A 26,406-nucleotide genomic window follows, 5' to 3' on the forward strand; every position below is an offset into this window, starting at 1 on the left:
GTATTTGGCTTCTAGAGTTGGGGCTTTGTGGCTTTTTATTGCAGTGACACAACCAGCTTTCTCCTAGTCTAGAGATTATACATCCCTGCTATAAGTATTTAAAATGCTTTCTATATAATGCTTTAAAACATATAAGATGGCTTATCCCCAAGATGGTAGCTAATAAACACTAAGTGATGAAGTAGGTAAAGATCCATTTATTCATTTATTAAATATTGTTGAGCCTTTTACAGTGCTTTCTAACATACTGATTTACATTTCTAATTTTCTTCTGTCATTTTTCTCCAAAAATAATGGACATGTCATCTAACCTCAGTGCTGTTTTTAGAGGTCTTGATAGGCCAGTGAGAGCAGAAGGAGCCACGTAGTGGAGTGGGTGAGCCCAGGCTTTTTGTTGCACAGACCAATGTGAATCCCAGCCGTGTGACCTGGGATGTACCTGTTTCTCCAAGCGTGGAATGTAGATACTAGCATAATGTCCGTTTTACCGTTTTATAGAATAACTGTGAAGACTTAAAGGGACAAACTATTTGAAGCATCTATATTGATATAAAGTTATTACTATTCTTGTAGCTTCCTTTTGGAGATTTTAAATGATTGTTTGTTAAGATGTTAATTAAATTAGGCCATTTTGCTAAATACTCTTAAAATATGGCATGACTGTCTCATATAAAATGATATGATATTCTTTATAATTGTCGTTGAGCCTCTGTGGGTGGCAGGCCCTCCTTTATATTGTTAAGGTAGAATAGTCTTTATTCTTACTTCTTCTCCCTGGAGAGCCACTTCCTATGAATACCTGCTGGTTCTCTGTAGTCAGAGGTCTTGCGGCTGTAACTTAGAGTCAGCCTCCATATCCCTGGGTTCTGCATCTGTGGATTCAACCAACCACAGATTGAGAACATTCAAGCCAAAAAAAAAAAATTCACAGTTTTAAAAAAGGAAAAGTTGAATTTCTTGCATGGAGTACCACATTGAATCTATATGAATGAAGTGATGCGTAGGCATTGTATAAGGTATTATAAGAAATCCGGAGATGATTTAAAGTATACAGGACAATGTGTATAGGTTATATGCAAATATTGCAGCATTTTATATAAGAGACTTGATCATCTATGGATTTGATATCAGTGGGAGGGAGGTTCCTGGAACCAATCCCTCAAGGATACAGAGGAATGACTGTATGTTAATTAACGGAGGCAGGTGATAGGTTTTTTAAGCTGTTTAGGGAAACAGTATATAAGAACTTACTTAACTCATAATAAAACTAAAATTCAACAGAGGAGAGTTATGATTTTTTGGCTTTATGGTTTGTGGAATTGCATGTAGGTTACATGTACAATTTTGTTACATGTGCAATTTTGATGAAAATGCTTCCAAGGAATGTTCATGATATTTTTCACTAAAGTAACATATATTAATAACATAGTACTGGAAGTCCTGGTATCTGTGTACCTGTCATTGTAATGCTACATTATTTGATCTTCACTTTTTTTTCCCTTTATTACATTATATGTGAGAGTATATTGTGACATCTTGACTCAGATTCCAGTGAATTGTATTAGGTTGGTGCAAAAATAGTTGTAGTTTTGGTAATTTTTATTGGCAAAAACCACAATTACTTTTGCACCAACCTAATAACTAAGATGACCATCTTTTTTTCCTTCCTTCCTCCCTTCCTTCCTTTCTGTTATTCAGCCAGAAGTATCAGCATCACTGTTCTCTAATTTTCTTCATGTACGTATGGATGATATTTTCAAATGACCACTTTTCTCTTTTGCTTTTTATTATTAGACTGTTTTTTCTTCTTGTTAAAGGATAAAAAGATTAGAACATAAAAGGATATTTACACATTGTTTCCCCATTGACTTATTCCCAAGATGGTAGCTAATAAACACCAAATGATATAGTAGTTAAAGATACATTTACTCATTTATTAAATATTGTTGAGCATTTTACGATATGGGAATACAGTAGTGAATAAGCCAGGCATACTCTGTTTCCTGAGGGGCCTACAGTTTTATTGGGGATGTAGATGAGTGAAGAAGGCAATTGCAGTATAGGGAGATGAGTCTTATGGGACTTACCTTATGGGACTTACCTTATGGGAAAATAAGGTGCTGTAGTTGGCACACCGAGAGGCATCTGACACATATTGGGGGAAATATTCTAGAATATTTCCTGGAGAAAGTGCAGGTAAAAGCCAGACCTGACACCTGAGCAAGAGTTAGCTAAGGCCAGGCGCAGTGGCTCACGCCTGTAATCCTAGCACTTTGGGAGGCCGAGGTGGGTGGATCACCTGAGGTCAGGAGTTCGAGACCAGCCTGGCCAAAATGGTGAAACATCATTGCTACTAAAAATACAAAAAATTAGCTGAGTGTGGTGACGGGCACCTGTAATCCCAGCTACTTGGGAGGCTGAGGCAGGAGAATTGCTTTAATCTAGGAGGCGGAGGTTGTAGTGAGCCGAGATCGCGCCATTGCACTCCAGCCTGCACAAGAGCGAGACTCTGTCTCAAAAAAAAAAAAAAAAAAAAAAAAAAGATTAGCTAGCTGAAGAGTATAGGGAAGAATGGGTACAGGAAATTACAGGTGCCAAGTTATAGAGGTAAGAGAAATTATGGTATCTATAGGTAATTGAAAGTAGTTCAGTATAGTGAACACTGAATAGGGCTGGGCGGATGAAGGCAAAGCAGAAAAAGGAAAGCAGATGGGCCATGGTAAGGAGTTTATATATCCTCCCAAGAGCAATCGAAGTGACTGAGAGTTTTAAACACAGCAATGAAGTGAATTACATTACAAAAATAAGAACTTGGGCTCTAGAATAAAAAACGAATGGTAGGAGGAAGGCAGGAGTCACAGTAGGAATATCTTTTGGGAGGCTGTGACAATAATCCAAGTGAGAGGTAATGGCAACTTGAGTCGGTTAATTGTGTTGAGAATCGAGAGAAGTTGACAGATTCAAAATTCATTTTTTTTCTTTTTTTGAGTCTTACTCTGTCACCCAGGTTGCAGTGTAGTGATGTGATCTTGGCTTACCGCAACTTCTACCTCCTGTGTTCAAGCGATTCTCCTGCCTCAGCCTCCTGAGTAACTGGGATCACGGGCGCCTGCCACTACACCCAGCTAATTTTTGTATGTTTAGTGGAGATGTGGTTTCGCCATGTTGGCCAGGCTGGTCTCGAACTCCTGGTCTCAAGTCTTCCGCCTGCCTCAGCCTCCCAAAGTGCTAGAATTATAGGCATGAGCTACCACACCTGACCTCAAAATACATTTAATAGAGCAAGCATGAACCACTATGCCCAGCCTCAAAATACATTTAATAAACCAATGGAATTTGAGGTAATGATGAAAGACACATGTCAAGGATCATTCCTGTGTTGTTGGCATAAGCAACAGGGATGAAAAGCATTGAGGAAGAGCAAGATTTTGGGATGCGTTGTCACACAGTTGATTTTTAGCTATGTTAAGGGAGGGAGACCTGTAAGACAGCAAAGTGGAGGTGGTGCAAGAATTAGTTGTGTTGGCTGTAGCGCAGAGGAAAGTTTGAGTTAAGAGAGTTGGGACTGAGAATCCCGAGGAACTCTTAGTGTTGAACATTTGTGTGGAGGAGGGGACACCAAAGGAGTTGCCATAGACATCGAGGAAATTAGGAGGTGTGGTGTGCAGAAAGCGAAGTGAAGAACATGTTTTAAGTAGGAGGATGCTATCAACTGTTTTAAATTCTGCTGAGAGTTTGAGAAACTGAGGACTTAGAATTCATCATTGGCAATGTGCCTATCATTTGTAATCTTTTAAACAATAGTTTTGCTGTACTGGGTAGCAAAGGAGTGTTTTGAGGAGTGGTCATTTGGAGCATATGCTATTCAAACAGAGAAGAGTCCACGGGCTTTGGTAACATGAAGGTCCTATAACTATAGCAAGAGAATGAGGTGGGTGGAAGTCATAATAACGTGAATAGAGGAGTAAGTTAGATGTGAGGAATGTGGAAACAGAGACAGGGTCTCATTATGTTGCCCAGCCTGGCTCAGACTCGTGGCCTCAAATGATCCTCCTGCCTCAGCCTCCTGAATACCTCGGGTTTCAGGCCTCTGCATCTGGCTTGAAAACATTTTCTTAGAAGCTTGTTTTAGTTGTTTTAGAAATAACTAAGGCATGTGTAAACAACTGTTCTAGAAGCTTAGTTTGGAAAGGGAACGTTTATTGATGCATAAATGTTTATTGATGCATGGGTGCTTATGTGTCAGGCACTGTTAGAGTTGCTTGGGAAAATTTACAAACCAAGCAAACCATGCCCCTTCATTTCCTTTGGGTGAAGTGAGGGAGCCATGTCGTTATCTGAAGGAATAGCATAGCAGGATTAGAGGGAAGAAAGTGCAAAGCCTCCTAGGGTGATTGGCTGGCTCTTTTGGAGGAACAGTGCCTATAACTGAATGAAATGAGTGAGGGTAAGAGTGGCAGGAAATGAGGCTAGAAAAGGAGCTTGGGCCACATCACGTAGGGCCTTGTGGGCTGTGAATCTGACTTCATTTCTTATTAATGAAAATAAATACGATGATGGGATGATGGGTGATGGGAAACCCATAGAGGGTTTGGAGCAGAAAAATCATATAATTAAAATTTTATTTTAGAAAGATTTTTCTGGTTGTTGTAAGAGGAAAAATGTTTAGCCCCAGGGCATTTTGGCAGAGAGGAGGCTATTTTAACAGCCCAAGCAATTGACAATAATTGTTTGGATTAGGCGGGTAGCAATAGAGGTGATGAGAAGTGGTAGCTTCTATAGGTATTTGGAAGATACATATTGTGAGGGATTTGCTGATGAATTCCCTGTAAGGGGTGAGACGTAAAGATTCGTAGAACATTAAGATATTTTGGTCAGATCATCTGATGAATGGAAAGGTCAGTTATAGTAGACAGATTATGAGAATAACAGGTTTGGGTGAGAAAACTTTAGATTTCAGTGTTGGATATCCTACATTTTAGATGATTATTGATATCTAAGAGAATATCTTAGTTGGAAATATGATCCCAAAGTTCAAGGTTGAGGTTGGAGATGTAATTCAGATCCGATGGTAGTTAAAGCAGTGAGACTGAATGAGATAAAATAGAGAGTGAATGAAATAAATAATAGATGTCATATTGACCTCAAGGGCACACCAGCATTTAGAGGTTGGGAAGACGAGGAGAGAGCAGCAAAGAGGACTGGGAGGGCCACTAATGAAGGAGGGAAGTACAGGAGGTGTTTAGTTCTGAAGTCACCTGAAGAAAATGTTTGAAATAGGAAGAAGTTGTCAGTTGCTTTAAATCATTTGGAGAGGTTGAGTGAGATGAGAGTCTAGAATTAACAGTGAGGTTCGATGGTGTGGAGGCCATCAGTAACGTTTTCTTTCTTTTTTTTTTTTTTGAGATGGAGTCTTGCTCAGTTGCCCAGGCTGGAGTGCAGTGGCACAATCTCTGCTCACTGCAAGCTCTGCCTCCTGAGTTCACACCATTCTCCTGCCTCAGCCTCCCGAGTAGCTGGGACTACAGGCACCCGCCACCATGCCCAGCTAATTTTTTTTTTTTTGTATTTTTAGTAGAGACGGGGTTTCACCATGTTAGCCAGGATGGTCTTGATCTCCTGACCTCGTGATCCACCCGCCTCGGCCTCCCAAAGTGCTAGGATTACAGGTGTGAGCCACCGCGCCTGGCCCATCAGTAACCTTTTCAAAAGCAGCTTTGCTCTACTGATTTGGGTAAAAGCTTAGTTGCAGTTGGTTTGGGAGGAAATGGGAGCAGAAAATTTGAGAGTGAGTATAGACAACTCTTTCAAGGAATTTCGCTATAAATGGGAGTAGAGATCTGAAGACTGAATAATTAGCAAATTGAAAAGTGGGAAGACAAGGTAATTCTCTTATTTCATTTTTCTTAGTGAAATAAGAGGTGAAGTTGTTCTCTGAGTAATAGGAGGGTCAAACAGGTGTTAGAAGTTCACAAAGAAAGGAAGAGGTTTGAAATAGTCATTTTGAGAGTGGGAAATGTAGAAGAATTAACAGTCATTGCTGAGGGTGCGTTTGAAATCTGTCATGAGTTTAAAATAACTTGTGTCATCATCGATGTGCTTTATTTTCAACTGTATTCAACTGCTTGGGTGTAGGCATCAGATAGGTAAAAAAAAGTGGGTTTTATTATGAGTAGAGGTTTTGCCAGGTAATTACCATGGAGGGAGGGAAGAGCAAAGGAGTTGAGAGTCTATAGATACAAAGGAATGATTACTGTAATGTGGGTAAGAGATGGATGGAAGGCTCAGTGGGGAGTGAGAGTAGGGATGGCGATAGGTAAGGAAAAGGTGATAGGATCAATGCATTTGGTTCTGCAAGTGTCAAAGTATTGTTGGGGAAAGCATGCTGGAAGGAAAGATAGGGATGCTGGTGTTCTCAGGGTGGAAGGCTTACAGTTGAAGTCTGGAAGTGGTGATTTTATTGGCAATTATAAGGTCAATGGTATGACTATGGAATTGAGTGGCTAAGGTCTGTTGAAGAAAAGATTGTCGGAAATGCAGGGGTCAAGGAACTGGCCTGTGGATGTTGAAGTCACTGGCAGTGATCACAGGAATAGTAGTGGGGGGGAAAGTCAGTTAATGAATCAGGCACTAAGATCTCTAAGGGATGAAAGGATGCAGTTTGCAGATGACAAGATAACTGTAGTAATCAGGAATAGCAGGTTTTGTAGCTCTGTCTCATAGGCCTCAGAGGAGATGGGCTTTTGAAGGACAAGAGAAATGATGATGAATAAATTCTAAGCAGGGGAAGTGTTTGGGAAAGCAGGGCAGGCTTTGTGCTGTTGATGGCAAATGACGTACTAGACAGGATGAAGTTGAGAACTTGGAAGATGATCACTGATTAGAAAGGCTTACATTTTATTTTGGCCGGGGGTGGTAGCTCATGCCTGTAATCCCAGCACTTTGGGAGGCCAAGGTGGGCGGATCCCTTGAGGCCAGAAGTTGGAGACCAGCCTGGCCACCATGGCAAAACACTGTCTCTACTAGAAATATATATATAAAAAAATAGCTGGTCGTGGTGGCACATGCCTGTAGTCCCAGCTACTCCGGGGGCTAGGGAATGAGAATAGCTTGAAGCCGGGAGGTGGAGGTTGCAGTGAGCCGAGATCGCGCCACTGCACTCCAGCCTGGGAGACAGAGTGAGACTCTGTCTCAAAAAAAAAAAAGGAAGGGCTTACATTTTATTTTGGTGATGACTGGGAATGAAGGCAATGAGAGATGACTGTTGGAGAAGGCTGTGCTTACTAAACAGTATTATTAAGTAGCAGCATACATGGTGTTATACTGACTTCTGATTTTGCAGTAGTACAGACGGGTTCAGATTCTCATTTCCCCCTTCTCCTTCTGCCTAGGCGAATAACTGCTGGGTTATAATACATATGACTGCAGATCATTTGGAATTTACTTTAAATTTAAACAGTAAAAATTTGAAAGAGAGGGAAAACGACTGAGGCAATTTGGGGATTGAATAAGAAGGTCTTTTTGTTGGAATTCATTTAAGGAAAGAAAATGAAAATTTGAGCCCTAATATTATTTAATGAAGTGGCTAAATGAATATCTCTGCTTTGTGGTTTGAAAATTAATATTGGTGTTTTTTTCTCCCCCTAGAGGAAGAAATCCTACTTAGCAACATGAACAAACAGTTGACTTCAATCTCTGAGGAAGTGATGGATCTGGCTAAGCATCTTCCTGATGCTTTCAGTAAATTGGAAAACCCACGGAGGTTAAATATTACCGTTTTTTTTTTTAACTTAAATCAATTCTGTTTTTTTTTTATCACATTTTCCTATACGTGAAGAATACTAGCCATTAAGGCTGACTCATAGAAATTTGTTTGAATACGCACACACAGACTGATGTATAAATTTGAGAAATATCTTTCCAGTTGTTGAATAGTAAATCCAAAGGTTTAAGCCTTTTCTGTTTGCTTTGTAGGATGTTTTATGAAACAAAGGAATAGAAATTGTATTCATATTATACATTTTGAAATTATATCTATATTATATTTTTTGTCAAAGCAAAATAAATTATACATTAAGGAAAATATTTAAGATTCACAGTTGTCGTTTTCTTTCTGTTAATGAGCATCTTTGATTTAATAACATTTATAGTTTGGTCAGTTGAAATCTATAGTGACCAAAAGCAACTTCATACTTAGTAGCCTCATTTCTGTTATTATCTGATTATTACTTAAGAATTCTACTTAATTAATAGATTATTAGAACAAAAGCCATTCCAATTTTAGAGATTATTTTATAGTTAAAGCACTAGGTAACTTAAAAAATTTGGATCAAATGTTATACAGATTAATAGACCTTGGAATACAGGGGCTATGTCTTTTTGGAATCAGACCTTGTCCTGGCCTTAATTGCAGGATGACTTCCTTATTAAATCTCTAAACGCAGGAATGCTCTGGAATAATGAACAATTAGAAAGTGGTAATGTAATTTTGGGCCAAAAAATACTTTGTAGAAATGTGAAGCTCTTATTTGGAATAGAAAGAATTCTGACTCGAAAAAGTGCAGTTAATGTATGCTTTTCTGGATGAGATTTGTGATAGATTTTGATTGAGATTTAAAACCATGATATATAAATTTAGCTTTTTTGTCAAAGTAATTTGCCCCCCTAGAATTTGTTTTGGTAATTTTTAATGCAACTTGGAGAATTTCTGAAAGATGTAACTTTCCTTTTTTTGAGACGGAGTCTCGCTCTGTTGCCCAGGCTGGAGTGTAGTGACATGATCTCGGCTCACTGCAAGCTCTGCCTCCCGGGTTCACACCATTCTCCTGCCTCAGCCTCCCAAGTAGCTGGGACTACCGGCGCCCGCCACCCCACCTGGCTAATTTTTTTTTTTATTTTTAGTAGAGACAGGGTTTCATCGTGTTAGCCAGGATCGTCTTGATCTCCTGACCTCGTGATCTGCCCACCTCAGCCTCCCAAAGTGCTGGGATTACAGGCATTAGCCACTGCCCCTGGCCTGAAAGATGTAACTTTAAAATGGGGAAGGATACTAGTAAAGCCATTACTTACTCATTTATACATTTTCCCCTCCATGAAATTAGAGCAGCCACCTTTTACATGACTTTTACATGTATTTCAGATTTTTGTACTAGCAATTAAAATATCTACTGCATGTAAATCACATATGCTTAATGCTTTGCTTCATAATATCTGTTGAAGTCAGTTAAAATATAGAGACAGATCTTTAAATTGAAAATGTTTTATTTGGGAAGCAAGAATTAAATTTGGGGCATGTACACAGACTGGGTGTCTTTGGTATCTCTGAAGAACAAAGAGAAGTTTGGAGGTTATAGAAAAAGGAAAATGTGACATATTGTTTTTCCAGAAAGTTCTTTGACACTAGTAAATTTTGGGGAGTTGGAAGCTCTGATTGGTTAGTGACTGTGGTGGGTAAAACTAGTCTTAGAGTCGCAACAGGTTGTTTCAGTATCTATTAGATAAAACGGGTTTTAGGTTACAGTAGGCAGTTTCAGCAGCTAGGCTCGCAGAAAACTACATTCTTAGAGTAATGTTATGTGTCTTGAGTGCTTTTTTCCCCTTGGCCCTTGACTCTGATTTAGTTGGGTATGACAAGAATTATCAATTTATATAATTACTTTTTACATATTGAAGCTAAATAGGTTTTCTTAAAACTTGGAAATGGGAAATACTGGGTCCTGTGAAGTTTTAGTGTGAAAACAATAACTAGCCTCTTATTTCATGCTCTTTGTAACAAGTCTACAGTAATATCTAATGTATCTAGATGACACCTCAGAACCAGGAGGGAACAAAAAAGACCTCTGAGCAGTCAAAATAATGCTATAAGCATGTATTCCAGCTTACTTTCGGCATTTCTGTGGAGTGCAGGAGGCCACATTTTGTTCATAGATCCAGTTTGACAAGCTTGGGTACTGAGTTAAAGTGAAAATGGTGTAAATAAGTAATGATATGCACATGACAGTAGGTGGAAGTGACAGCTGACAATCTGAAAGAGTGGACAAAACTATAAAAATTAGAACTAAGAACTCTTAAAATAGAACGGTTTGAAGTTTGTTACAGAAGGGAGCAGCTTTATGCTTCAGTGGACTCTGAAGGTATTGGCAGTGTATAGTACTGCTTAGTCATTGATTTAAATTCAGTATATATCTCTTCTATTGCTGTCATGCACTTGACATTCTGCTGGGTGCTAAGGCTGTCTGCAGGCTACTAATATGCATAATAACAATCCTGAAAAAGAAGGAAAAGTACACTGTGCCTTACTGAAGAAGGCAGGACAGCCTTTGGTATTTGTTAGAGTCAATATTAGTTATCTTACATAAAGCATGTTATATTCCCTGATGTCAAGGCCTGATAAATGAGCCCTTACACTCTTGATAGTCAATCTGTGCCACTGTTGCTGTGTTTGTGTGTTACACCATTTCCTGTCCATGTAACAATTAAACTGTATCACATATCTGTTCCTACTAAACTATTTGCATATAATTTTAACATTTGAGTGGCTGTATATAAAGCTAAAAGTTCTTTATAAGATTTATAGAATTTTAGAATGTTTAAATTAGATAACATTAGTGTGTTTTTAGTTTTTGAATTTAATTTTGCTCTTGATTTTGTTTGTGTTAATGTAGACTTTTTCTACTTAAGCTTGAGCCCAACTTTGGAGTGGTGTTTTCAGTGATGGAAGTAACTGGAAATAACTTATGAAACCACTTAGTACTTTTGGTAGTTTATTCCCATGAAGGATCAAATTTTTACTTGAGTCATTAATATAAAATTTTAAAAGGCGTGAAATTTTATTAAGCATGGATTTTAAATATATAAATATTAGAAGACATAAACAAAATCACTAATGAAAGAGTAAAACATGTCCCTGCCTATCATACTTCCTTCACTTTCACTGATTTCTGCTTTTATGAAGTACTTTAATAAGCTCTACAACAAATAAACAAGACATTGTGCCTCATTTTACACTCTAGCAGTGGTTTTCCATTCCAGCTAACTAGATTGGGTTATAATATAGTCATTTAAACTTACTTGGTTAAAATGTTATACATTAGCAACTGCAATTAAGGAGCTAAGAAATTCAGCTCGTATTTATTTATATGCATCTTATCTATAGTTTCTCACTTGTTATATTTGCCTGCTGATGGCAAATTGATTTTTTCTGTTCCAAAAATGTAGAGTTTCGAGATTTTTGGAGATGCAAAACAGCATCATTTTCAAATTAGAGCACAAACAATCTTACTTGTTGCAATTGAGACTAGTAATTGATCAGTGAAGTGAAAAAATTAGGCAAAATGGTATCATCAAAATTTTTTCTTTTTTTTTTTCTTTTTTTTCTTTTGAGATGAGTATTGCTCTTGTCGCCCAGGCTGGAGTGCAATGGCATGATCTCAGCTCACTGGGACCCCCACCTACGGGATTCAAGCGATTCTCCTGCCTCAGCCTCCTGAGTAGCTGAGATTACATGCGCATGCCACCACACCCGGCTAATTTTTGTATTTCTAGTAGAGACAGGGTTTTGCCATGTTGGCCAGGCTGGTCTCGAACTCCAGACCTCAAGTGATTCACCTGCCTCAGTCTCCCAAAGTGCTGGGATTACAGGCATAAGCCACCGCGCCCGCCCCAAATTTTCTTTTAACTTAAAATGTTAATGTTTGTTTGTTCCCAATCTTTTTGTATATGTCAAGGCTTTTTCATTATATACAGGCCAGCTCTTTGGAGTTCTGCATAGTGTTTCTTGTTTAAACCGCACCTATAATGTACCATCTACAATTTCTAATTCTTTAAGACAGAGTGAAAAATTAAGACACCTGAAGCAATCTGAGTGCACAGTCCTAGGCATTATGATTTTCCTTGAGACTTTTAGGGTTCTTTTATCACAGTTTATCAAACACCTTTTTTTTTTAACAAAAAAGAAATTTACAAAGTCTTTCCATGTATTCAACTTAGAATTTAATGAAATAGGGTGTTTTTTGTTTTTTCGGTGGTCATGTATCATCAACTTACTTTACATTTAATTAAATTAATCAACAAAACACATATAGTTGGCATAAACAAATTTGGGACCAAGCACTACTGACTCATAGTAAACATACAAGTCAACTGTTGGTGCAGAAGTGCCTCGATGCTAGAGAGTAGCCTGCAGGCTGTAATTACATATGGGCATTAGGGAATGAAGAACAGCCTTAATACTATTGATCTTTTAAGTGAAGGTCAGCTTAGAAAGCTTTTACTTGTTAAAAAGCTTCACAATTTGTCCTTGTAGTTAATGCAATTAAAGTTGAATTAATCTTTCTTTATTTTTTTTTAGGGTTTCTATCTTACTGAAGGATATTTCAGAAAATCTATATTCACTGAGGAAGATGATAATTGGGTCTACTAACATTGAGACTGAACTGAGGCCCAGCAATAATTTAAACTTATTATCCTTTGAAGATTCAACTACTGGGCGAGCACAACAGAAACAAATTAGAGAACATGAAGTTTTAATTAACGTTGAAGATGAAACATGGGATCCAACACTTGATCATTTAGCTAAACATGATGGAGAAGATGTACTTGGAAATAAAGTGGAACGAAAAGAAGATGGATTTGAAGATGGGGTAGAAGACAATAAATTGAAAGAGAATACGGAAAGAGCTTGTTTGATGTCGTTAGATATTACAGAACATGAACTCCAAATTTTGGAACAGCAGGCTCAGGAAGAATATCTTAGTGATATTGCTTATAAATCTACTGAGGTACTAAATAAAGAGGAAGCACAATTTTAGTTTAGTAGGGTCTGGCTGACTTTATTCCCGTAAAGGGACAGATAGTAAATATTTTAGGCTTTGTGGGACATACAGTCTCTGTTGCGGTTACTCAGTTCTGTTATTGTAGTGTGAAAGCAGCCACAGACAAATGTAAACAAATGTGCCTGTCTGTGTTTCAGTAAAACTTTATCTACAAAAACAGATAGTGGGCCACATTTGGCTTGCGAGCTGTAGTTTGCTGTTCCTGACTTAGTATGATATGCAGCATTGTGTAGTGGAAAGATTTTATAGTATCAACAGACATTTGTAGGAGTTTGCTATTTTATAATTTCGTATGCTTTTTTCGTAATAGATATCTCTGCTTTTTGTGGATTCTCTTCATATCTGCTAGTGTTTACTCTTCCAACTTTGATTTTTGGGGGTGTATTTTATTTCTTTATACAGAATTTTTTTCTTTTTTCTTTCTTTTTTTGAGACAGGGTTTTGCTCTGTCACCCCAGCTGGAGTGCAGTGGTGCGATCTTGGCTCCATGCAGCCTTCAACTCCTGGGCTTAAACAGTCCTCTCACCTCAGCCTCCCTAGTAGCTGGGACCACAGGCCTGCACCACTACACTCAGCTAATGTTTGTATTTTTTGTAGAGATGGGGTTTTGCTCTGTTGCCCAGACTGGTCTCCAACTCCTGGACTCAAGTGATCCACCTGCCTTGGCCTCCCAAAGTGTTGGAATTATAGGTGTGAGTCACTGTGCCTGGCCCAGAATTTCTTTACTTGCTCATGTGAGAGGGTTTCTAATAAACTCCTGATGCTTTTGCTTGACCCTATAGTTTTACCGTCATCTCAGAGTCAGATTTTTTCCTTAATTTCATCATTAAATTAATTTCTTAATTTCTCATTTGTTTTGCATTAGTTTACAAAATTACTTAAGATGCCTATATTCTCTGAAATTTTATATTTTATTTCACGATAAATAAGTTTAAAAAATTAGATTTGACCATTTGAGTTATTTCCCCGTCATTTTTCTAATGGCAACAATAATTTTACCATTTGAGTAATTCTCTGTATTTTGGTAACTATTAGTAATCGCTTCTATCAGTATATACATGCATTTCATTTTAAAATGGTTTTCAAAATATTCTCATACCAACCATTCATAAAGGATGTTCCCCTTCTGGGAAATATCAGTTTTTGCTAACATCTGCATTTCCCTTTGATTTTCTAGGAATTTCTTATTAGGTATACACTTTAAGTGATATGTTTCATAAAATATTATAGGATTATCAGGATTTCATGATTTCTTTTTTTTTTTCTTTTTTTTTTTTTGAGACGGAATCCAGCTCTGTCGCCCAAGCTGGAGTGCAGTGGCACAGTCTTGGCTCACTACAACCTCTGCCTCCCCAGTTCAAGTGATTCTCCTACCTCAGCCTCCCGAGTTGCTGGGATTACAGGTGCCCACCACCACACCTGGCTAATTTTTGTATTTTTATTAGAGACGGGGTTTCACCATGTTGGCCATGCTGATCTCAAACTCCTGACCTCAAGGGATCTACCTGTCTTGGCCTCCCAAAGTGCTGGGATTACAGGTGTGAGCCACTGCACCTGGCCTTGGATTTCGTGATTTGACTGACATCTTTTACACCAGTTATTGCCATTTTTTATTGAGTACTAATTATTAGTATTGTTTTCTTTATTTGTTAAATAAGAAGTAAAAGAAATTTTAAAAAATAAAATAACTTTTTTCCTAGTAAAAAGCTTATTTTCAACTTTTTTTATTGCTTAAATTTTGCAGGTTAATTAAGGCTGTACTTCTTTTTCCTACTTCCTGTTTAAATATTTGGCATTTTTTGAGGGTTTTCTTTCTATGGATTTTTGTGGGGGATCCCATCTCGTTGGACACTTGGTTCCTGGAGATTGCCAAATTATTGAAAAGTCTCCTCATACCCAAACACTGGCAATAGACTGAATAAATAACATCTCTGACACTATTTTTCAATTATGTAGAGAATGCTATTTGTAAAATACTGATTTATTTAAAGATATTACAATCATAGTAGTTTTTTGCAATCTTTTTTAAATCAGTGGATGTCAAGGAACAACTATTGTTCTTTGTACAGCATTTTTCAACATTGTGAAGAGTTCTTATACTCAAAAAGTTTGGGAGACACAGTTTGACATTGTTTAACCTGAGTTGAACTTGTCATTTTGTATTCTTGTTTAGAGCAGGGATTTTATTTTGTCTCTTTATCTAACTTTGTATTCCTAACTGTATTTCTTTCTTTCTCTTTGGTTCTTTTTTCTTTGTTCATTCTTCTCTGTCTCCCTTTTTTATCTATCATATAAATATGTAAATATATATTATATATCCATTAGGGAAGAGGAAGGTGTCTAAAGATATCTAGTATATAGGAGCTTTGTTCTGCAGAAAAGAGGATATGAAGTCAATTATATTTGAAATTAATGCTTAATACTTTTTTTAAAGCCTTTATCTCCCAATAATAATGAAAACGATACGTCCTATGTAATTGAGAGCGATGAAGATTTAGAAATGGAAATGCTTAAGGTATGTTTAAAATTATAAAAACATTACTTCAAGTGCTTTCCAAAGGACATTTAATTAAGTAAAATATTAACTAATTCTAAACCAGGTTCCACCACAATGAAATTGCTACTAATTATGTAACATTAGATTTCACATTTTCCAATTCATGTTTCTTTCGTGTAGTCTATGAATAATGGGTGAGAAGTAATATACTAATTTCAAATGTGCTTTCCTTGTTCCTTCTTATTTTTTATTTTGAGACAGGGTCTCACTCTATCACCCAGGCTGGAGTGCAGTTGCTGCATCTGGGTTCACTGCAACCTTCAACTCCTGGGCTCAAGTGATCCTGCTGCATAAGCCTTCTGAGTAGCTGGGATTATGGGCGTGCACCACCACGTCCGGCTAATTTTTATAGTTTTAGTAGAGACAGGGTTTCACCATGTTGTCCTTGCTGGTCTCGAACTCCTTACCTCAAGTAATCCACTTGCCTTGGCTTCCCAAAGTGCTGGGATTACAGGTGTGAGCCACCGCACCTGGCCTTGGATTTCATGATTTGACTGACATCTTTTACACAAATTATTGCCATTTTTTTTATTGCATACCAATTATTAGTATTGTGTTCTTTATTCGTTAAATAAGAAGTAAAAGAACTTTTTTTAAAAAAAAGAACTTTTTTCCTAGTAAAAAGCTTATTTTCAATTTTTTTATTGCTTAAATTTTGCAGGTTAATTAAGGCTGTACTTCTTTTTCCTACTTTCTGTTTAAATGGCATTTTTTGAGGGTTTTCTTTCTATGGATTTTTGTGGGGGATCCCATCTCGTTGGACACTTGGTTCCTGGAGATTGCCAAATTATTGAAAAGTTTCCTCATACCCAAACATTGGCAATAGACTGAATAAATAACATCTCTGACACTATTTTTCAATTATATAGAGAATGCTATTTGTAAAATACTGATTTATTTAAATATATTAACAATCATAGTAGTTTTTTGCAATCTTTTTTAAATCAGTGGATGTCAAAAACAGCTATTGTTCTTTGTACAGCATTTTTCAACATTGTGAAGAGTTCTTATACTCAAAAAGTTTGGGAGACACAGTTTGACATTGTTTAACCTGAGTTGAACTTGTCATTTTGTATTCTTGTTTAGAGCAGGGATTTTATTTTGTCTCTTTATCTAACTTTGTATTCCTAACTGTATTTCTTTCTTTCTCTTTGGTTCTTTGTTTCTTTGTTCATTCTTCTCTGTCTCCCTTTTTTATCTATCATATAAATATGTAAATATATATTATGTATCCATTAGGGAAGAGGAAGTTGTCTAAAGATATCTAGTATATAGGAGCTTTGTTCTGCAGAAAAGAGGATATGAAGTCAATTATATTTGAAATTAATGCTTAATACTTTTTTTAAAGCATTTATCTCCCAATAATAATGAAAACGATACGTCCTATGTAATTGAGAGCGATGAAGATTTAGAAATGGAAATGCTTAAGGTATGTTTAAAATTATAAAAACATTACTTCAAGTGCTTTCCAAAGGACATTTAATTAAGTAAAATATTAACTAATTCTAAACCAGGTTCCACCACAATGAAATTGCTACTAATTATGTAACATTAGATTTCACATTTTCCAATTCATGTTTCTTTCGTGTAGTCTATGAATAATGGGTGAGAAGTAATATACTAATTTTAAATGTGCTTTCCTTGTTCCTTCTTATTTTTTATTTTGAGACAGGGTCTCACTCTATCACCCAGGCTGGAGTGCAGTTGCTGCATCTGGGTTCACTGCAACCTTCAACTCCTGGGCTCAAGTGATCCTGCTGCATAAGCCTTCTGAGTAGCTGGGATTATGGGCGTGCACCACCACGTCCGGCTAATTTTTATAGTTTTAGTAGAGACAGGGTTTCACCATGTTGTCCTTGCTGGTCTCGAACTCCTTACCTCAAGTAATCCACCTGCCTTGGCTTCCCAAAGTGCTGGGATTACAGGTGTGAGCCACCGCACCTGGCCTTGGATTTCATGATTTGACTGACATCTTTTACACAAATTATTGCCATTTTTTTATTGCATACCAATTATTAGTATTGTGTTCTTTATTCGTTAAATAAGAAGTAAAAGAACTTTTTTTTAAAAAAAGAACTTTTTTCCTAGTAAAAAGCTTATTTTCAATTTTTTTATTGCTTAAATTTTGCAGGTTAATTAAGGCTGTACTTCCTTTTCCTACTTTCTGTTTAAATGGCATTTTTTGAGGGTTTTCTTTCTATGGATTTTTGTGGGGGATCCCATCTCGTTGGACACTTGGTTCCTGGAGATTGCCAAATTATTGAAAAGTTTCCTCATACCCAAACATTGGCAATAGACTGAATAAATAACATCTCTGACACTATTTTTCAATTATATAGAGAATGCTATTTGTAAAATACTGATTTATTTAAATATATTAACAATCATAGTAGTTTTTTGCAATCTTTTTTAAATCAGTGGATGTCAAAAACAGCTATTGTTCTTTGTACAGCATTTTTCAACATTGTGAAGAGTTCTTATACTCAAAAAGTTTGGGAGACACAGTTTGACATTGTTTAACCTGAGTTGAACTTGTCATTTTGTATTCTTGTTTAGAGCAGGGATTTTATTTTGTCTCTTTATCTAACTTTGTATTCCTAACTGTATTTCTTTCTTTCTCTTTGGTTCTTTGTTTCTTTGTTCATTCTTCTCTGTCTCCCTTTTTTATCTATCATATAAATATGTAAATATATATTATGTATCCATTAGGGAAGAGGAAGTTGTCTAAAGATATCTAGTATATAGGAGCTTTGTTCTGCAGAAAAGAGGATATGAAGTCAATTATATTTGAAATTAATGCTTAATACTTTTTTTAAAGCATTTATCTCCCAATAATAATGAAAACGATACGTCCTATGTAATTGAGAGCGATGAAGATTTAGAAATGGAAATGCTTAAGGTATGTTTAAAATTATAAAAACATTACTTCAAGTGCTTTCCAAAGGACATTTAATTAAGTAAAATATTAACTAATTCTAAACCAGGTTCCACCACAATGAAATTGCTACTAATTATGTAACATTAGATTTCACATTTTCCAATTCATGTTTCTTTCGTGTAGTCTATGAATAATGGGTGAGAAGTAATATACTAATTTTAAATGTGCTTTCCTTGTTCCTTCTTATTTTTTATTTTGAGACAGGGTCTCACTCTATCACCCAGGCTGGAGTGCAGTTGCTGCATCTTGGCTCACTGCAACCTTCAACTCCTGGGCTCAAGTGATCCTGCTGCATAAGCCTTCTGAGTAGCTGGGATTATGGGCGTGCACCACCACGTCCGGCTAATTTTTATAGTTTTAGTAGAGACAGGGTTTCACCATGTTGTCCTTGCTGGTCTCGAACTCCTTACCTCAAGTAATCCACCCGCCTTGGCTTCCCAAAGTGCTGGGATTACAGGTGTGAGCCACCGCACCTGGCCTTGGATTTCATGATTTGACTGACATCTTTTACACAAATTATTGCCATTTTTTTATTGCATACCAATTATTAGTATTGTGTTCTTTATTCGTTAAATAAGAAGTAAAAGAACTTTTTTTTAAAAAAAGAACTTTTTTCCTAGTAAAAAGCTTATTTTCAATTTTTTTATTGCTTAAATTTTGCAGGTTAATTAAGGCTGTACTTCCTTTTCCTACTTTCTGTTTAAATGGCATTTTTTGAGGGTTTTCTTTCTATGGATTTTTGTGGGGGATCCCATCTCGTTGGACACTTGGTTCCTGGAGATTGCCAAATTATTGAAAAGTTTCCTCATACCCAAACATTGGCAATAGACTGAATAAATAACATCTCTGACACTATTTTTCAATTATATAGAGAATGCTATTTGTAAAATACTGATTTATTTAAATATATTAACAATCATAGTAGTTTTTTGCAATCTTTTTTAAATCAGTGGATGTCAAAAACAGCTATTGTTCTTTGTACAGCATTTTTCAACATTGTGAAGAGTTCTTATACTCAAAAAGTTTGGGAGGCACAGTTTGACATTGTTTAACCTGAGTTGAACTTGTCATTTTGTATTCTTGTTTAGAGCAGGGATTTTATTTTGTCTCTTTATCTAACTTTGTATTCCTAACTGTATTTCTTTCTTTCTCTTTGGTTCTTTGTTTCTTTGTTCATTCTTCTCTGTCTCCCTTTTTTATCTATCATATAAATATGTAAATACATATTATACATCCATTAGGGAAGAGGAAGTTGTCTAAAGATATCTAGTATATAGGAGCTTTGTTCTGCAGAAAAGAGGATATGAAGTCAATTATATTTGAAATTAATGCTTAATACTTTTTTTAAAGCCTTTATCTCCCAATAATAATGAAAACGATACGTCCCATGTAATTGAGAGCGATGAAGATTTAGAAATGGAGATGCTTAAGGTATGTTTAAAATTATAAAAACATTACTTCAAGTTCTTTCCAAAGGACATTTAATTAAGTAAAATATTAACTAATTCTAAACCAAGTTCCACCACAATGAAATTGCTACTAATTATGTAACATTAGATTTCACATTTTCCAATTCATGTTTCTTTCATGTAGTCTATGAATAATGGGTTAGAAGTAATATACTAATTTTAAATGTGCTTTCCTTGTTCCTTCTTATTTTTTATTTTGAGACAGGGTCTCACTCTATCACCCAGGCTGGAGTGCAGTTGCTGCATCTTGGCTCACTGCAACCTTCAACTCCTGGGCTCAAGTGATCCTGCTGCATAAGCCTTCTGAGTAGCTGGGATTATGGGCGTGCACCACCACGTCCGGCTAATTTTTATAGTTTTAGTAGAGACGGGGTTTCACCATGTTGTCCTTGCTGGTCTCGAACTCCTTACCTCAAGTAATCCACCTGCCTTGGCTTCCCAAAGTGCTGGGATTACAGGTGTGAGCCACCGCACCTGGCCTTGGATTTCATGATTTGACTGACATCTTTTACACAAATTATTGCCATTTTTTTTATTGCATACCAATTATTAGTATTGTGTTCTTTATTCGTTAAATAAGAAGTAAAAGAACTTTTTTTTAAAAAAAGAACTTTTTTCCTAGTAAAAAGCTTATTTTCAATTTTTTTATTGCTTAAATTTTGCAGGTTAATTAAGGCTGTACTTCCTTTTCCTACTTTCTGTTTAAATGGCATTTTTTGAGGGTTTTCTTTCTATGGATTTTTGTGGGGGATCCCATCTCGTTGGACACTTGGTTCCTGGAGATTGCCAAATTATTGAAAAGTTTCCTCATACCCAAACATTGGCAATAGACTGAATAAATAACATCTCTGACACTATTTTTCAATTATATAGAGAATGCTATTTGTAAAATACTGATTTATTTAAATATATTAACAATCATAGTAGTTTTTTGCAATCTTTTTTAAATCAGTGGATGTCAAAAACAGCTATTGTTCTTTGTACAGCATTTTTCAACATTGTGAAGAGTTCTTATACTCAAAAAGTTTGGGAGGCACAGTTTGACATTGTTTAACCTGAGTTGAACTTGTCATTTTGTATTCTTGTTTAGAGCAGGGATTTTATTTTGTCTCTTTATCTAACTTTGTATTCCTAACTGTATTTCTTTCTTTCTCTTTGGTTCTTTTTTCTTTGTTCATTCTTCTCTGTCTCCCTTTTTTATCTATCATATAAATATGTAAGTACATATTATATATCCATTAGGGAAGAGGAAGTTGTCTAAAGATATCTAGTATATAGGAGCTTTGTTCTGCAGAAAAGAGGATATGGAGTCAGTTATATTTGAAATTAATGCTTAATACTTTTTTTAAAGCATTTATCTCCCAATAATAATGAAAACGATACGTCCCATGTAATTGAGAGCGATGAAGATTTAGAAATGGAGATGCTTAAGGTATGTTTAAAATTATAAAAACATTACTTCAAGTTCTTTCCAAAGGACATTTAATTAAGTAAAATATTAACTAATTCTAAACCAGGTTCCACCACAATGAAATTGCTACTAATTATGTAACATTAGATTTCACATTTTCCAATTCATGTTTCTTTTATGCAGTCTGTGAGTAATGGGTTAGAGGTAATATGCTGATTTTAAATGTGCTTTCTTTGTTCCTTCTTTTTTTTTTTTTTAGACAGGATCTCACTATGTCACCCAGGCTGGGGTGTAGTGGTGCCATCTTGGCTCACTGCAACCTTCACCTCCAGGGCGCAAGTGATCCTCCTGCATGAGCCTCCCGAGTAGCTGGGATTATAGGCGTGCGCCACCATACCCGGCTTATTTTTGTATTTTTGTAGAGATGGGATTTCACCATGTTGCCCAGGATGGTCTTAAACTCCTGGGCTCAAGTGATCTACTGGCCTCAGCCTCCCAGCATGCTGGGGATTGCAGGTGTGAGCTGCCGCATCCAGCCCTATGTTCCTTCTTGTGTTACTTTCTTGTAATTTTTTCCTGTAATATGGATAGTGATTTGGCTCTCCAGTATTGAAATTGAGTTTGCTTTCTTCCAATTCATGTGCATCTGTTTTTATTTGGAAGTTTTGTTTTTATACATTCAATAATCATCTTTACTTTCTTTGGTATTATTTACTATGGATATTTTATATTATATAATTTTCAAATGGATTAAATGGTTCAGTTTTACTCTCATTTCTTATTGAGATTGAAAATACTAGTTTATAATTTATATATTTTCTATTCCTTTACCTCTAATTTCTTTGTCAGGTGTTATTAACCAAAGATGTATAATAAGAAAAGCCAATGTAGCTAAATTAAGTAAAAAATGAAGAAAAACACAGAAGTTCACCATTATGCATTTTTTTATTCCTAATCTTTAGGTTGATGAGATTTTTTTATTTTTATGAAATGAGATTAATTTCTTGACTTTTTTAGTTTTGAGGCCAAGTAATGAGTAGTGAGTAAGAATGTATATTCTAGGGCCAGGCATGGTGGCTCACTCATGTAATCTCAACACTTTGGGAGACCGAGGCAGGAGGATCACTTAATTCCAGGAGTTTGAGACCAACCTGGGCAACATGGCAAAACCCTGTCTCTCCAGAAAAATACAAGAATTGGCTGGGTGTGGTGGCATGCGCCTGTAGTCCCAGCTACTTGGGAGGCTGAGGTGGGAGGATCACCTGGGGAGCCTGGGGAGGTTGAGGCTGCAGTTAGCCATGACCATGCCACTGCACTCCAGCCTGGGTGACAGAGTGAGACCCTGTCTCAATTAAAAAATTAAAAAAAAAAGTAGATTGTGAATTCAGATGTAGGTTTGAATCCCCGCTTTTCCAGTTAGTATCTGTGTGACTTTGGGAAAGTTTCTTAGCATCTTTGATACTCAGTTAACAGTTGTGATTATTATTTAAGGTATTGCTTGAGAAGAGCTTAGTATAGAGCCTGACATTTAGTAAGTGTTTAATAAATATTAGCTAACAGTAAAACTAGAACATAAATACTGAATTGTATTTTGTTATTAATTATCCATTTCTCTGAGAAGTACTGTTCCAATAGTACATCTATAGGAAACTTGTGGATGTCTACAAACGTATACATTAAATTTCTTAGAAGGCAATCTGGATGCCCGTATTAGAGAACTCTATTTTAAAAATGCATTCTAAGTATGTTTGTGGACTTGAATAAAATAAAACAAACAGAAACAGAAACACTTCTTTTTTCTGCCTTCAGGCTTGAAATGAACATACTTTTTAAAAATAAAACCTTCAAAATGAAAATATTAAATGAAAGGTTTAATAAAAAGAGAAAGTGAAAACTGTAGTTTAATAAAGTCTTCCTGTCTCTTCATAGTTAAAAAAATGTTATAGATGAAACAATTTTGAAATATTCTTGAAATAGATAATCTTTATTTAGGGGAGAATGTCAGATGCTGTCAAGCCAAAATAAAAACAAATAACTTTATTTCACGTTTGTAAAATTCCTTTTCTAAAATGATTTGAATCTTTTGTTGTTTTGACAATTCCAAAACACATTTATTGTTTGCTCATAGTTTCAGCCTTATTCAGAAAGAATGCGACTGACACATGATATAGAGAAACTTGTTACAAAAATAACATTAAAATCCGTGTTTACTACTTGAGAATCAAAAATATTGAGGTGCAATAAAGAAAAAATGTTTTAAATTATCCAAATTTAAAATTTATGATAGCTTTCCCCAGGGGCAGTTTATTATATGCTATTAATGAGCCTTGTTTGTGCTGGAAGTGTTCCATCTTTGGCCTTGCGCCTTAGAAACCATTCATGAGCACATATTTAAACTGGAGCACACATGTTCTTTTGTAGTATGGCTTGCACATCTGCCAGCTTTCAACAAAATTGTAGGCCCTGTTAATAATAGTCCTTTTGTGTTTGGTGAAAAAGATACGACACTGTCAGTGGTTTTGCTTTTAAAATTTCTTTTAAACTTTCAGTCTTTAGAAAACCTCAATAGTGGCACGGTAGAACCAACTCATTCTAAATGCTTAAAAATGGAAAGAAATCTGGGTCTTCCTACTAAAGAAGAAGAAGATGATGATGAAAATGAAGCTAATGAAGAGGAAAAAGATGATGATAAGGGTAAGCACTGAAGTATGTTTGAAATGACTCACCTGTGATACCTACCACTGACTTTAACTTAGGATCCAGTTTTGGATGGTTTAGAGGTCAGGGACTTTGTGGCGTATAGTTAATTATTGGATCCTTATAAGCTTTTGTCTCCTTAGTGCTTTTGTCTCCATAAAGCATAATCTTACTACTTAGAAAAATAGAGTAATAGTAGCATTATGATGATAAAAATGTCTTTTCCTTTGTTGTTGTATTTCTCCAAATCATTATAGTTCTCATTTAGAATTATTAAAGCTGAGAACTCTAATAATGAACTTTCATTGTTTAGTGGTAAATTATCTTGATTCTTTGTTTTGCCCTTTCTTGGCCACTCAGGAATCTTTCAAGCTCACTGTGGACAGGGAAAGTGACTTGGGTAGAGCTAACATAACTTCATTGTGCTGTGCAGTTAGAATTTTGACCAAAGATGTAGGTAACTAACTTTTCCTAACTAAATTAGATTTAGGTAACTAAACTAAACGAGATTTTGGTAACTAAATTTAGGTGTAACTACATTTAGCTTTAGGTAACTAAAACGAAGATTTTATTTTATCTGTGGACTTTTTTAGTACAGGACTAATGTAATTTCTGATTACCATTAATTGAAGGTTAGTTATATTATAACATTTGGATTGGTATATTGCTTGCCATGGTTTGTCCTAAATGTTAGCCTTTAGAAGTATTCCTGATTCGAAAACATCAGTTTTTTTAAATAGTCCTGGCAAAGTGTGAATCACAACAAAATGCTAATACTTAAAAGTAATCCAAGTGTCACAGATGGTACCCAGAAGACCAATTTGTATTGGAATTAAAAAATAGAAAGCATTAACCCATGGTAGCTATCACTGTATTCTTTCAAAGAAGCCAATGAAATAAACTGTTTTCTCCCTCTATGTGGTGTTTTTCTGTTTGAACATAAATGCCCATTTTATTTTATTTCAAGACTCTTTGTTGCCAGCACCCAATGAAGAGCAAGTTACTTGCCTGAAGATGTACTTTGGCCATTCCAGTTTTAAACCGTGAGTATAATCTCAGTTAATCAAATCACATATTTAGTATTCTCTTTAAAACAAGGGAAAAGGCAAATAATCTGTCTGCTTAACAGCAACAGCACAACTTCACTATGGTTATACATGCCACACTGTATTTTCTATGTGACTACAAAATTATTTCAAGGTGATATTTATATAAAATTCATTTCTGCAAATTGTTTTTATAAGTGAGGAAAAATGGTTTTCCTTTAACTGAGCGGTTCTGAGTAGAAACTAGTTTAAAGATACTTATAAATAAATGTTAATTTAATACTGACTTGTTTTTCATTAAATGAGTGTCTATGTGCCTGTTTTGTGCATATTACCCAGAACATGCAGATGTACTAGAAGTTCTTAATACAACAATTTGAGGAATAGTGATAATCTTACCTATTTTAATGTACTCAAAATTTGTTTACATCTAACAGGCACATTTTTGTAAGGATTAAATGAGATGAATAAGAATGAGATGAACAAGTAAATGTGAATAAAACTAATAAGCATGTGAAAATCTAGACTGGATTTTTCCTATTCTGAGAATTTAAAATATAATCCACTGAAGTATTTCTTTCCTTTTTTCTTTTGATCTTAAACATTTTTTATTTATGTCTTACATACAGAAAAGTGCACATGGTGTAGAGATCAATGAATTTTCATAAACTGGGCACCCTGTAGCCAGCACTTAGTTAAGAATAGGTCAGTAACAGCATGCCGGAAGACCACCTCTCCAATTGATTTTTCCCATGATATTTTATTAAGAAAATTTTCTAAGATGTAGTAAAGCTGAAAGAACTTTTTTTCTGTGCATGTCTGTATTCCCACCACCTAAATTCAACTATCATTACTATACTTACTTTATCACATATCCATCCATTCATATCTCTCTATCCATCCATTCATTCATTCCAGTTTTAAAATGCATCTCAGGGTCAATTGAGGACACCATTACACTTCCACCTAAGTATTTCAGCATGTAAATTATTAACGAGTTAAATATTTACTTACAGTTTTTTCTTTGGTGTAAAATTTGCACATAAGGAAATATAAAACTTTAAGTGTACATTTGCAAACTTTAAATATACATGTGCATACCCATGGAACCCAAATTCTTATCAAGAGATATTATTATCATCACCTCACAGAGTTCCCTTATTTCCCTTTTCAGTCAGTCCTTGTCCCTGAGCATTTCTCTTATTATTTTAAAGTATTGATTCTTTTGGATATCTAGTATGAAGCTTAGAATTTGTTTTTCACTTTAGATGTATATAGTGAAATTTAATACTTATACCAAATGGTAGTTGTTAGTTAGCTTGAATGGGAGGTTGGTCAAATGGCGTTGTTTGTTTTAAAGTTCCAGGTTTGTGCATTTATGTATGAAGTTCGAAAATAAATTCTATAAGAGGAAATGAAAAATTGAATGGATTTTAATTTGTACCTTGGGTGTCT

General features: G+C 35.7%; 1 protein-coding gene across 11 annotated transcripts in view; it reads left to right on the forward strand.

Moving 5' to 3' along the window:
- Nucleotides 1-26,406, forward strand: part of WRN (WRN RecQ like helicase) — a 142,933-nt gene that overhangs the window by 35,096 nt on the left and 81,431 nt on the right. For 5 of the 11 annotated variants that reach the window (XM_024250704.3, XM_063726361.1, XM_054561026.2 and 2 more), the window contains 9 exons: nt 7,648-7,762; nt 12,350-12,779; nt 15,268-15,348; nt 16,739-16,819; nt 18,209-18,289; nt 19,679-19,759; nt 21,149-21,229; nt 23,758-23,902; nt 24,873-24,948. In XM_024250704.3, the coding sequence (XP_024106472.3) occupies nt 7,648-7,762; nt 12,350-12,779; nt 15,268-15,348; nt 16,739-16,819; nt 18,209-18,289; nt 19,679-19,759; nt 21,149-21,229; nt 23,758-23,902; nt 24,873-24,948 (1,171 nt within the window). 11 annotated transcript variants of the gene reach the window in all.

This window comes from Pongo abelii, chromosome 7 (genome assembly GCF_028885655.2).
Source record: "Pongo abelii isolate AG06213 chromosome 7, NHGRI_mPonAbe1-v2.0_pri, whole genome shotgun sequence".
Taxonomy (NCBI): domain Eukaryota; kingdom Metazoa; phylum Chordata; class Mammalia; order Primates; family Hominidae; genus Pongo; species Pongo abelii.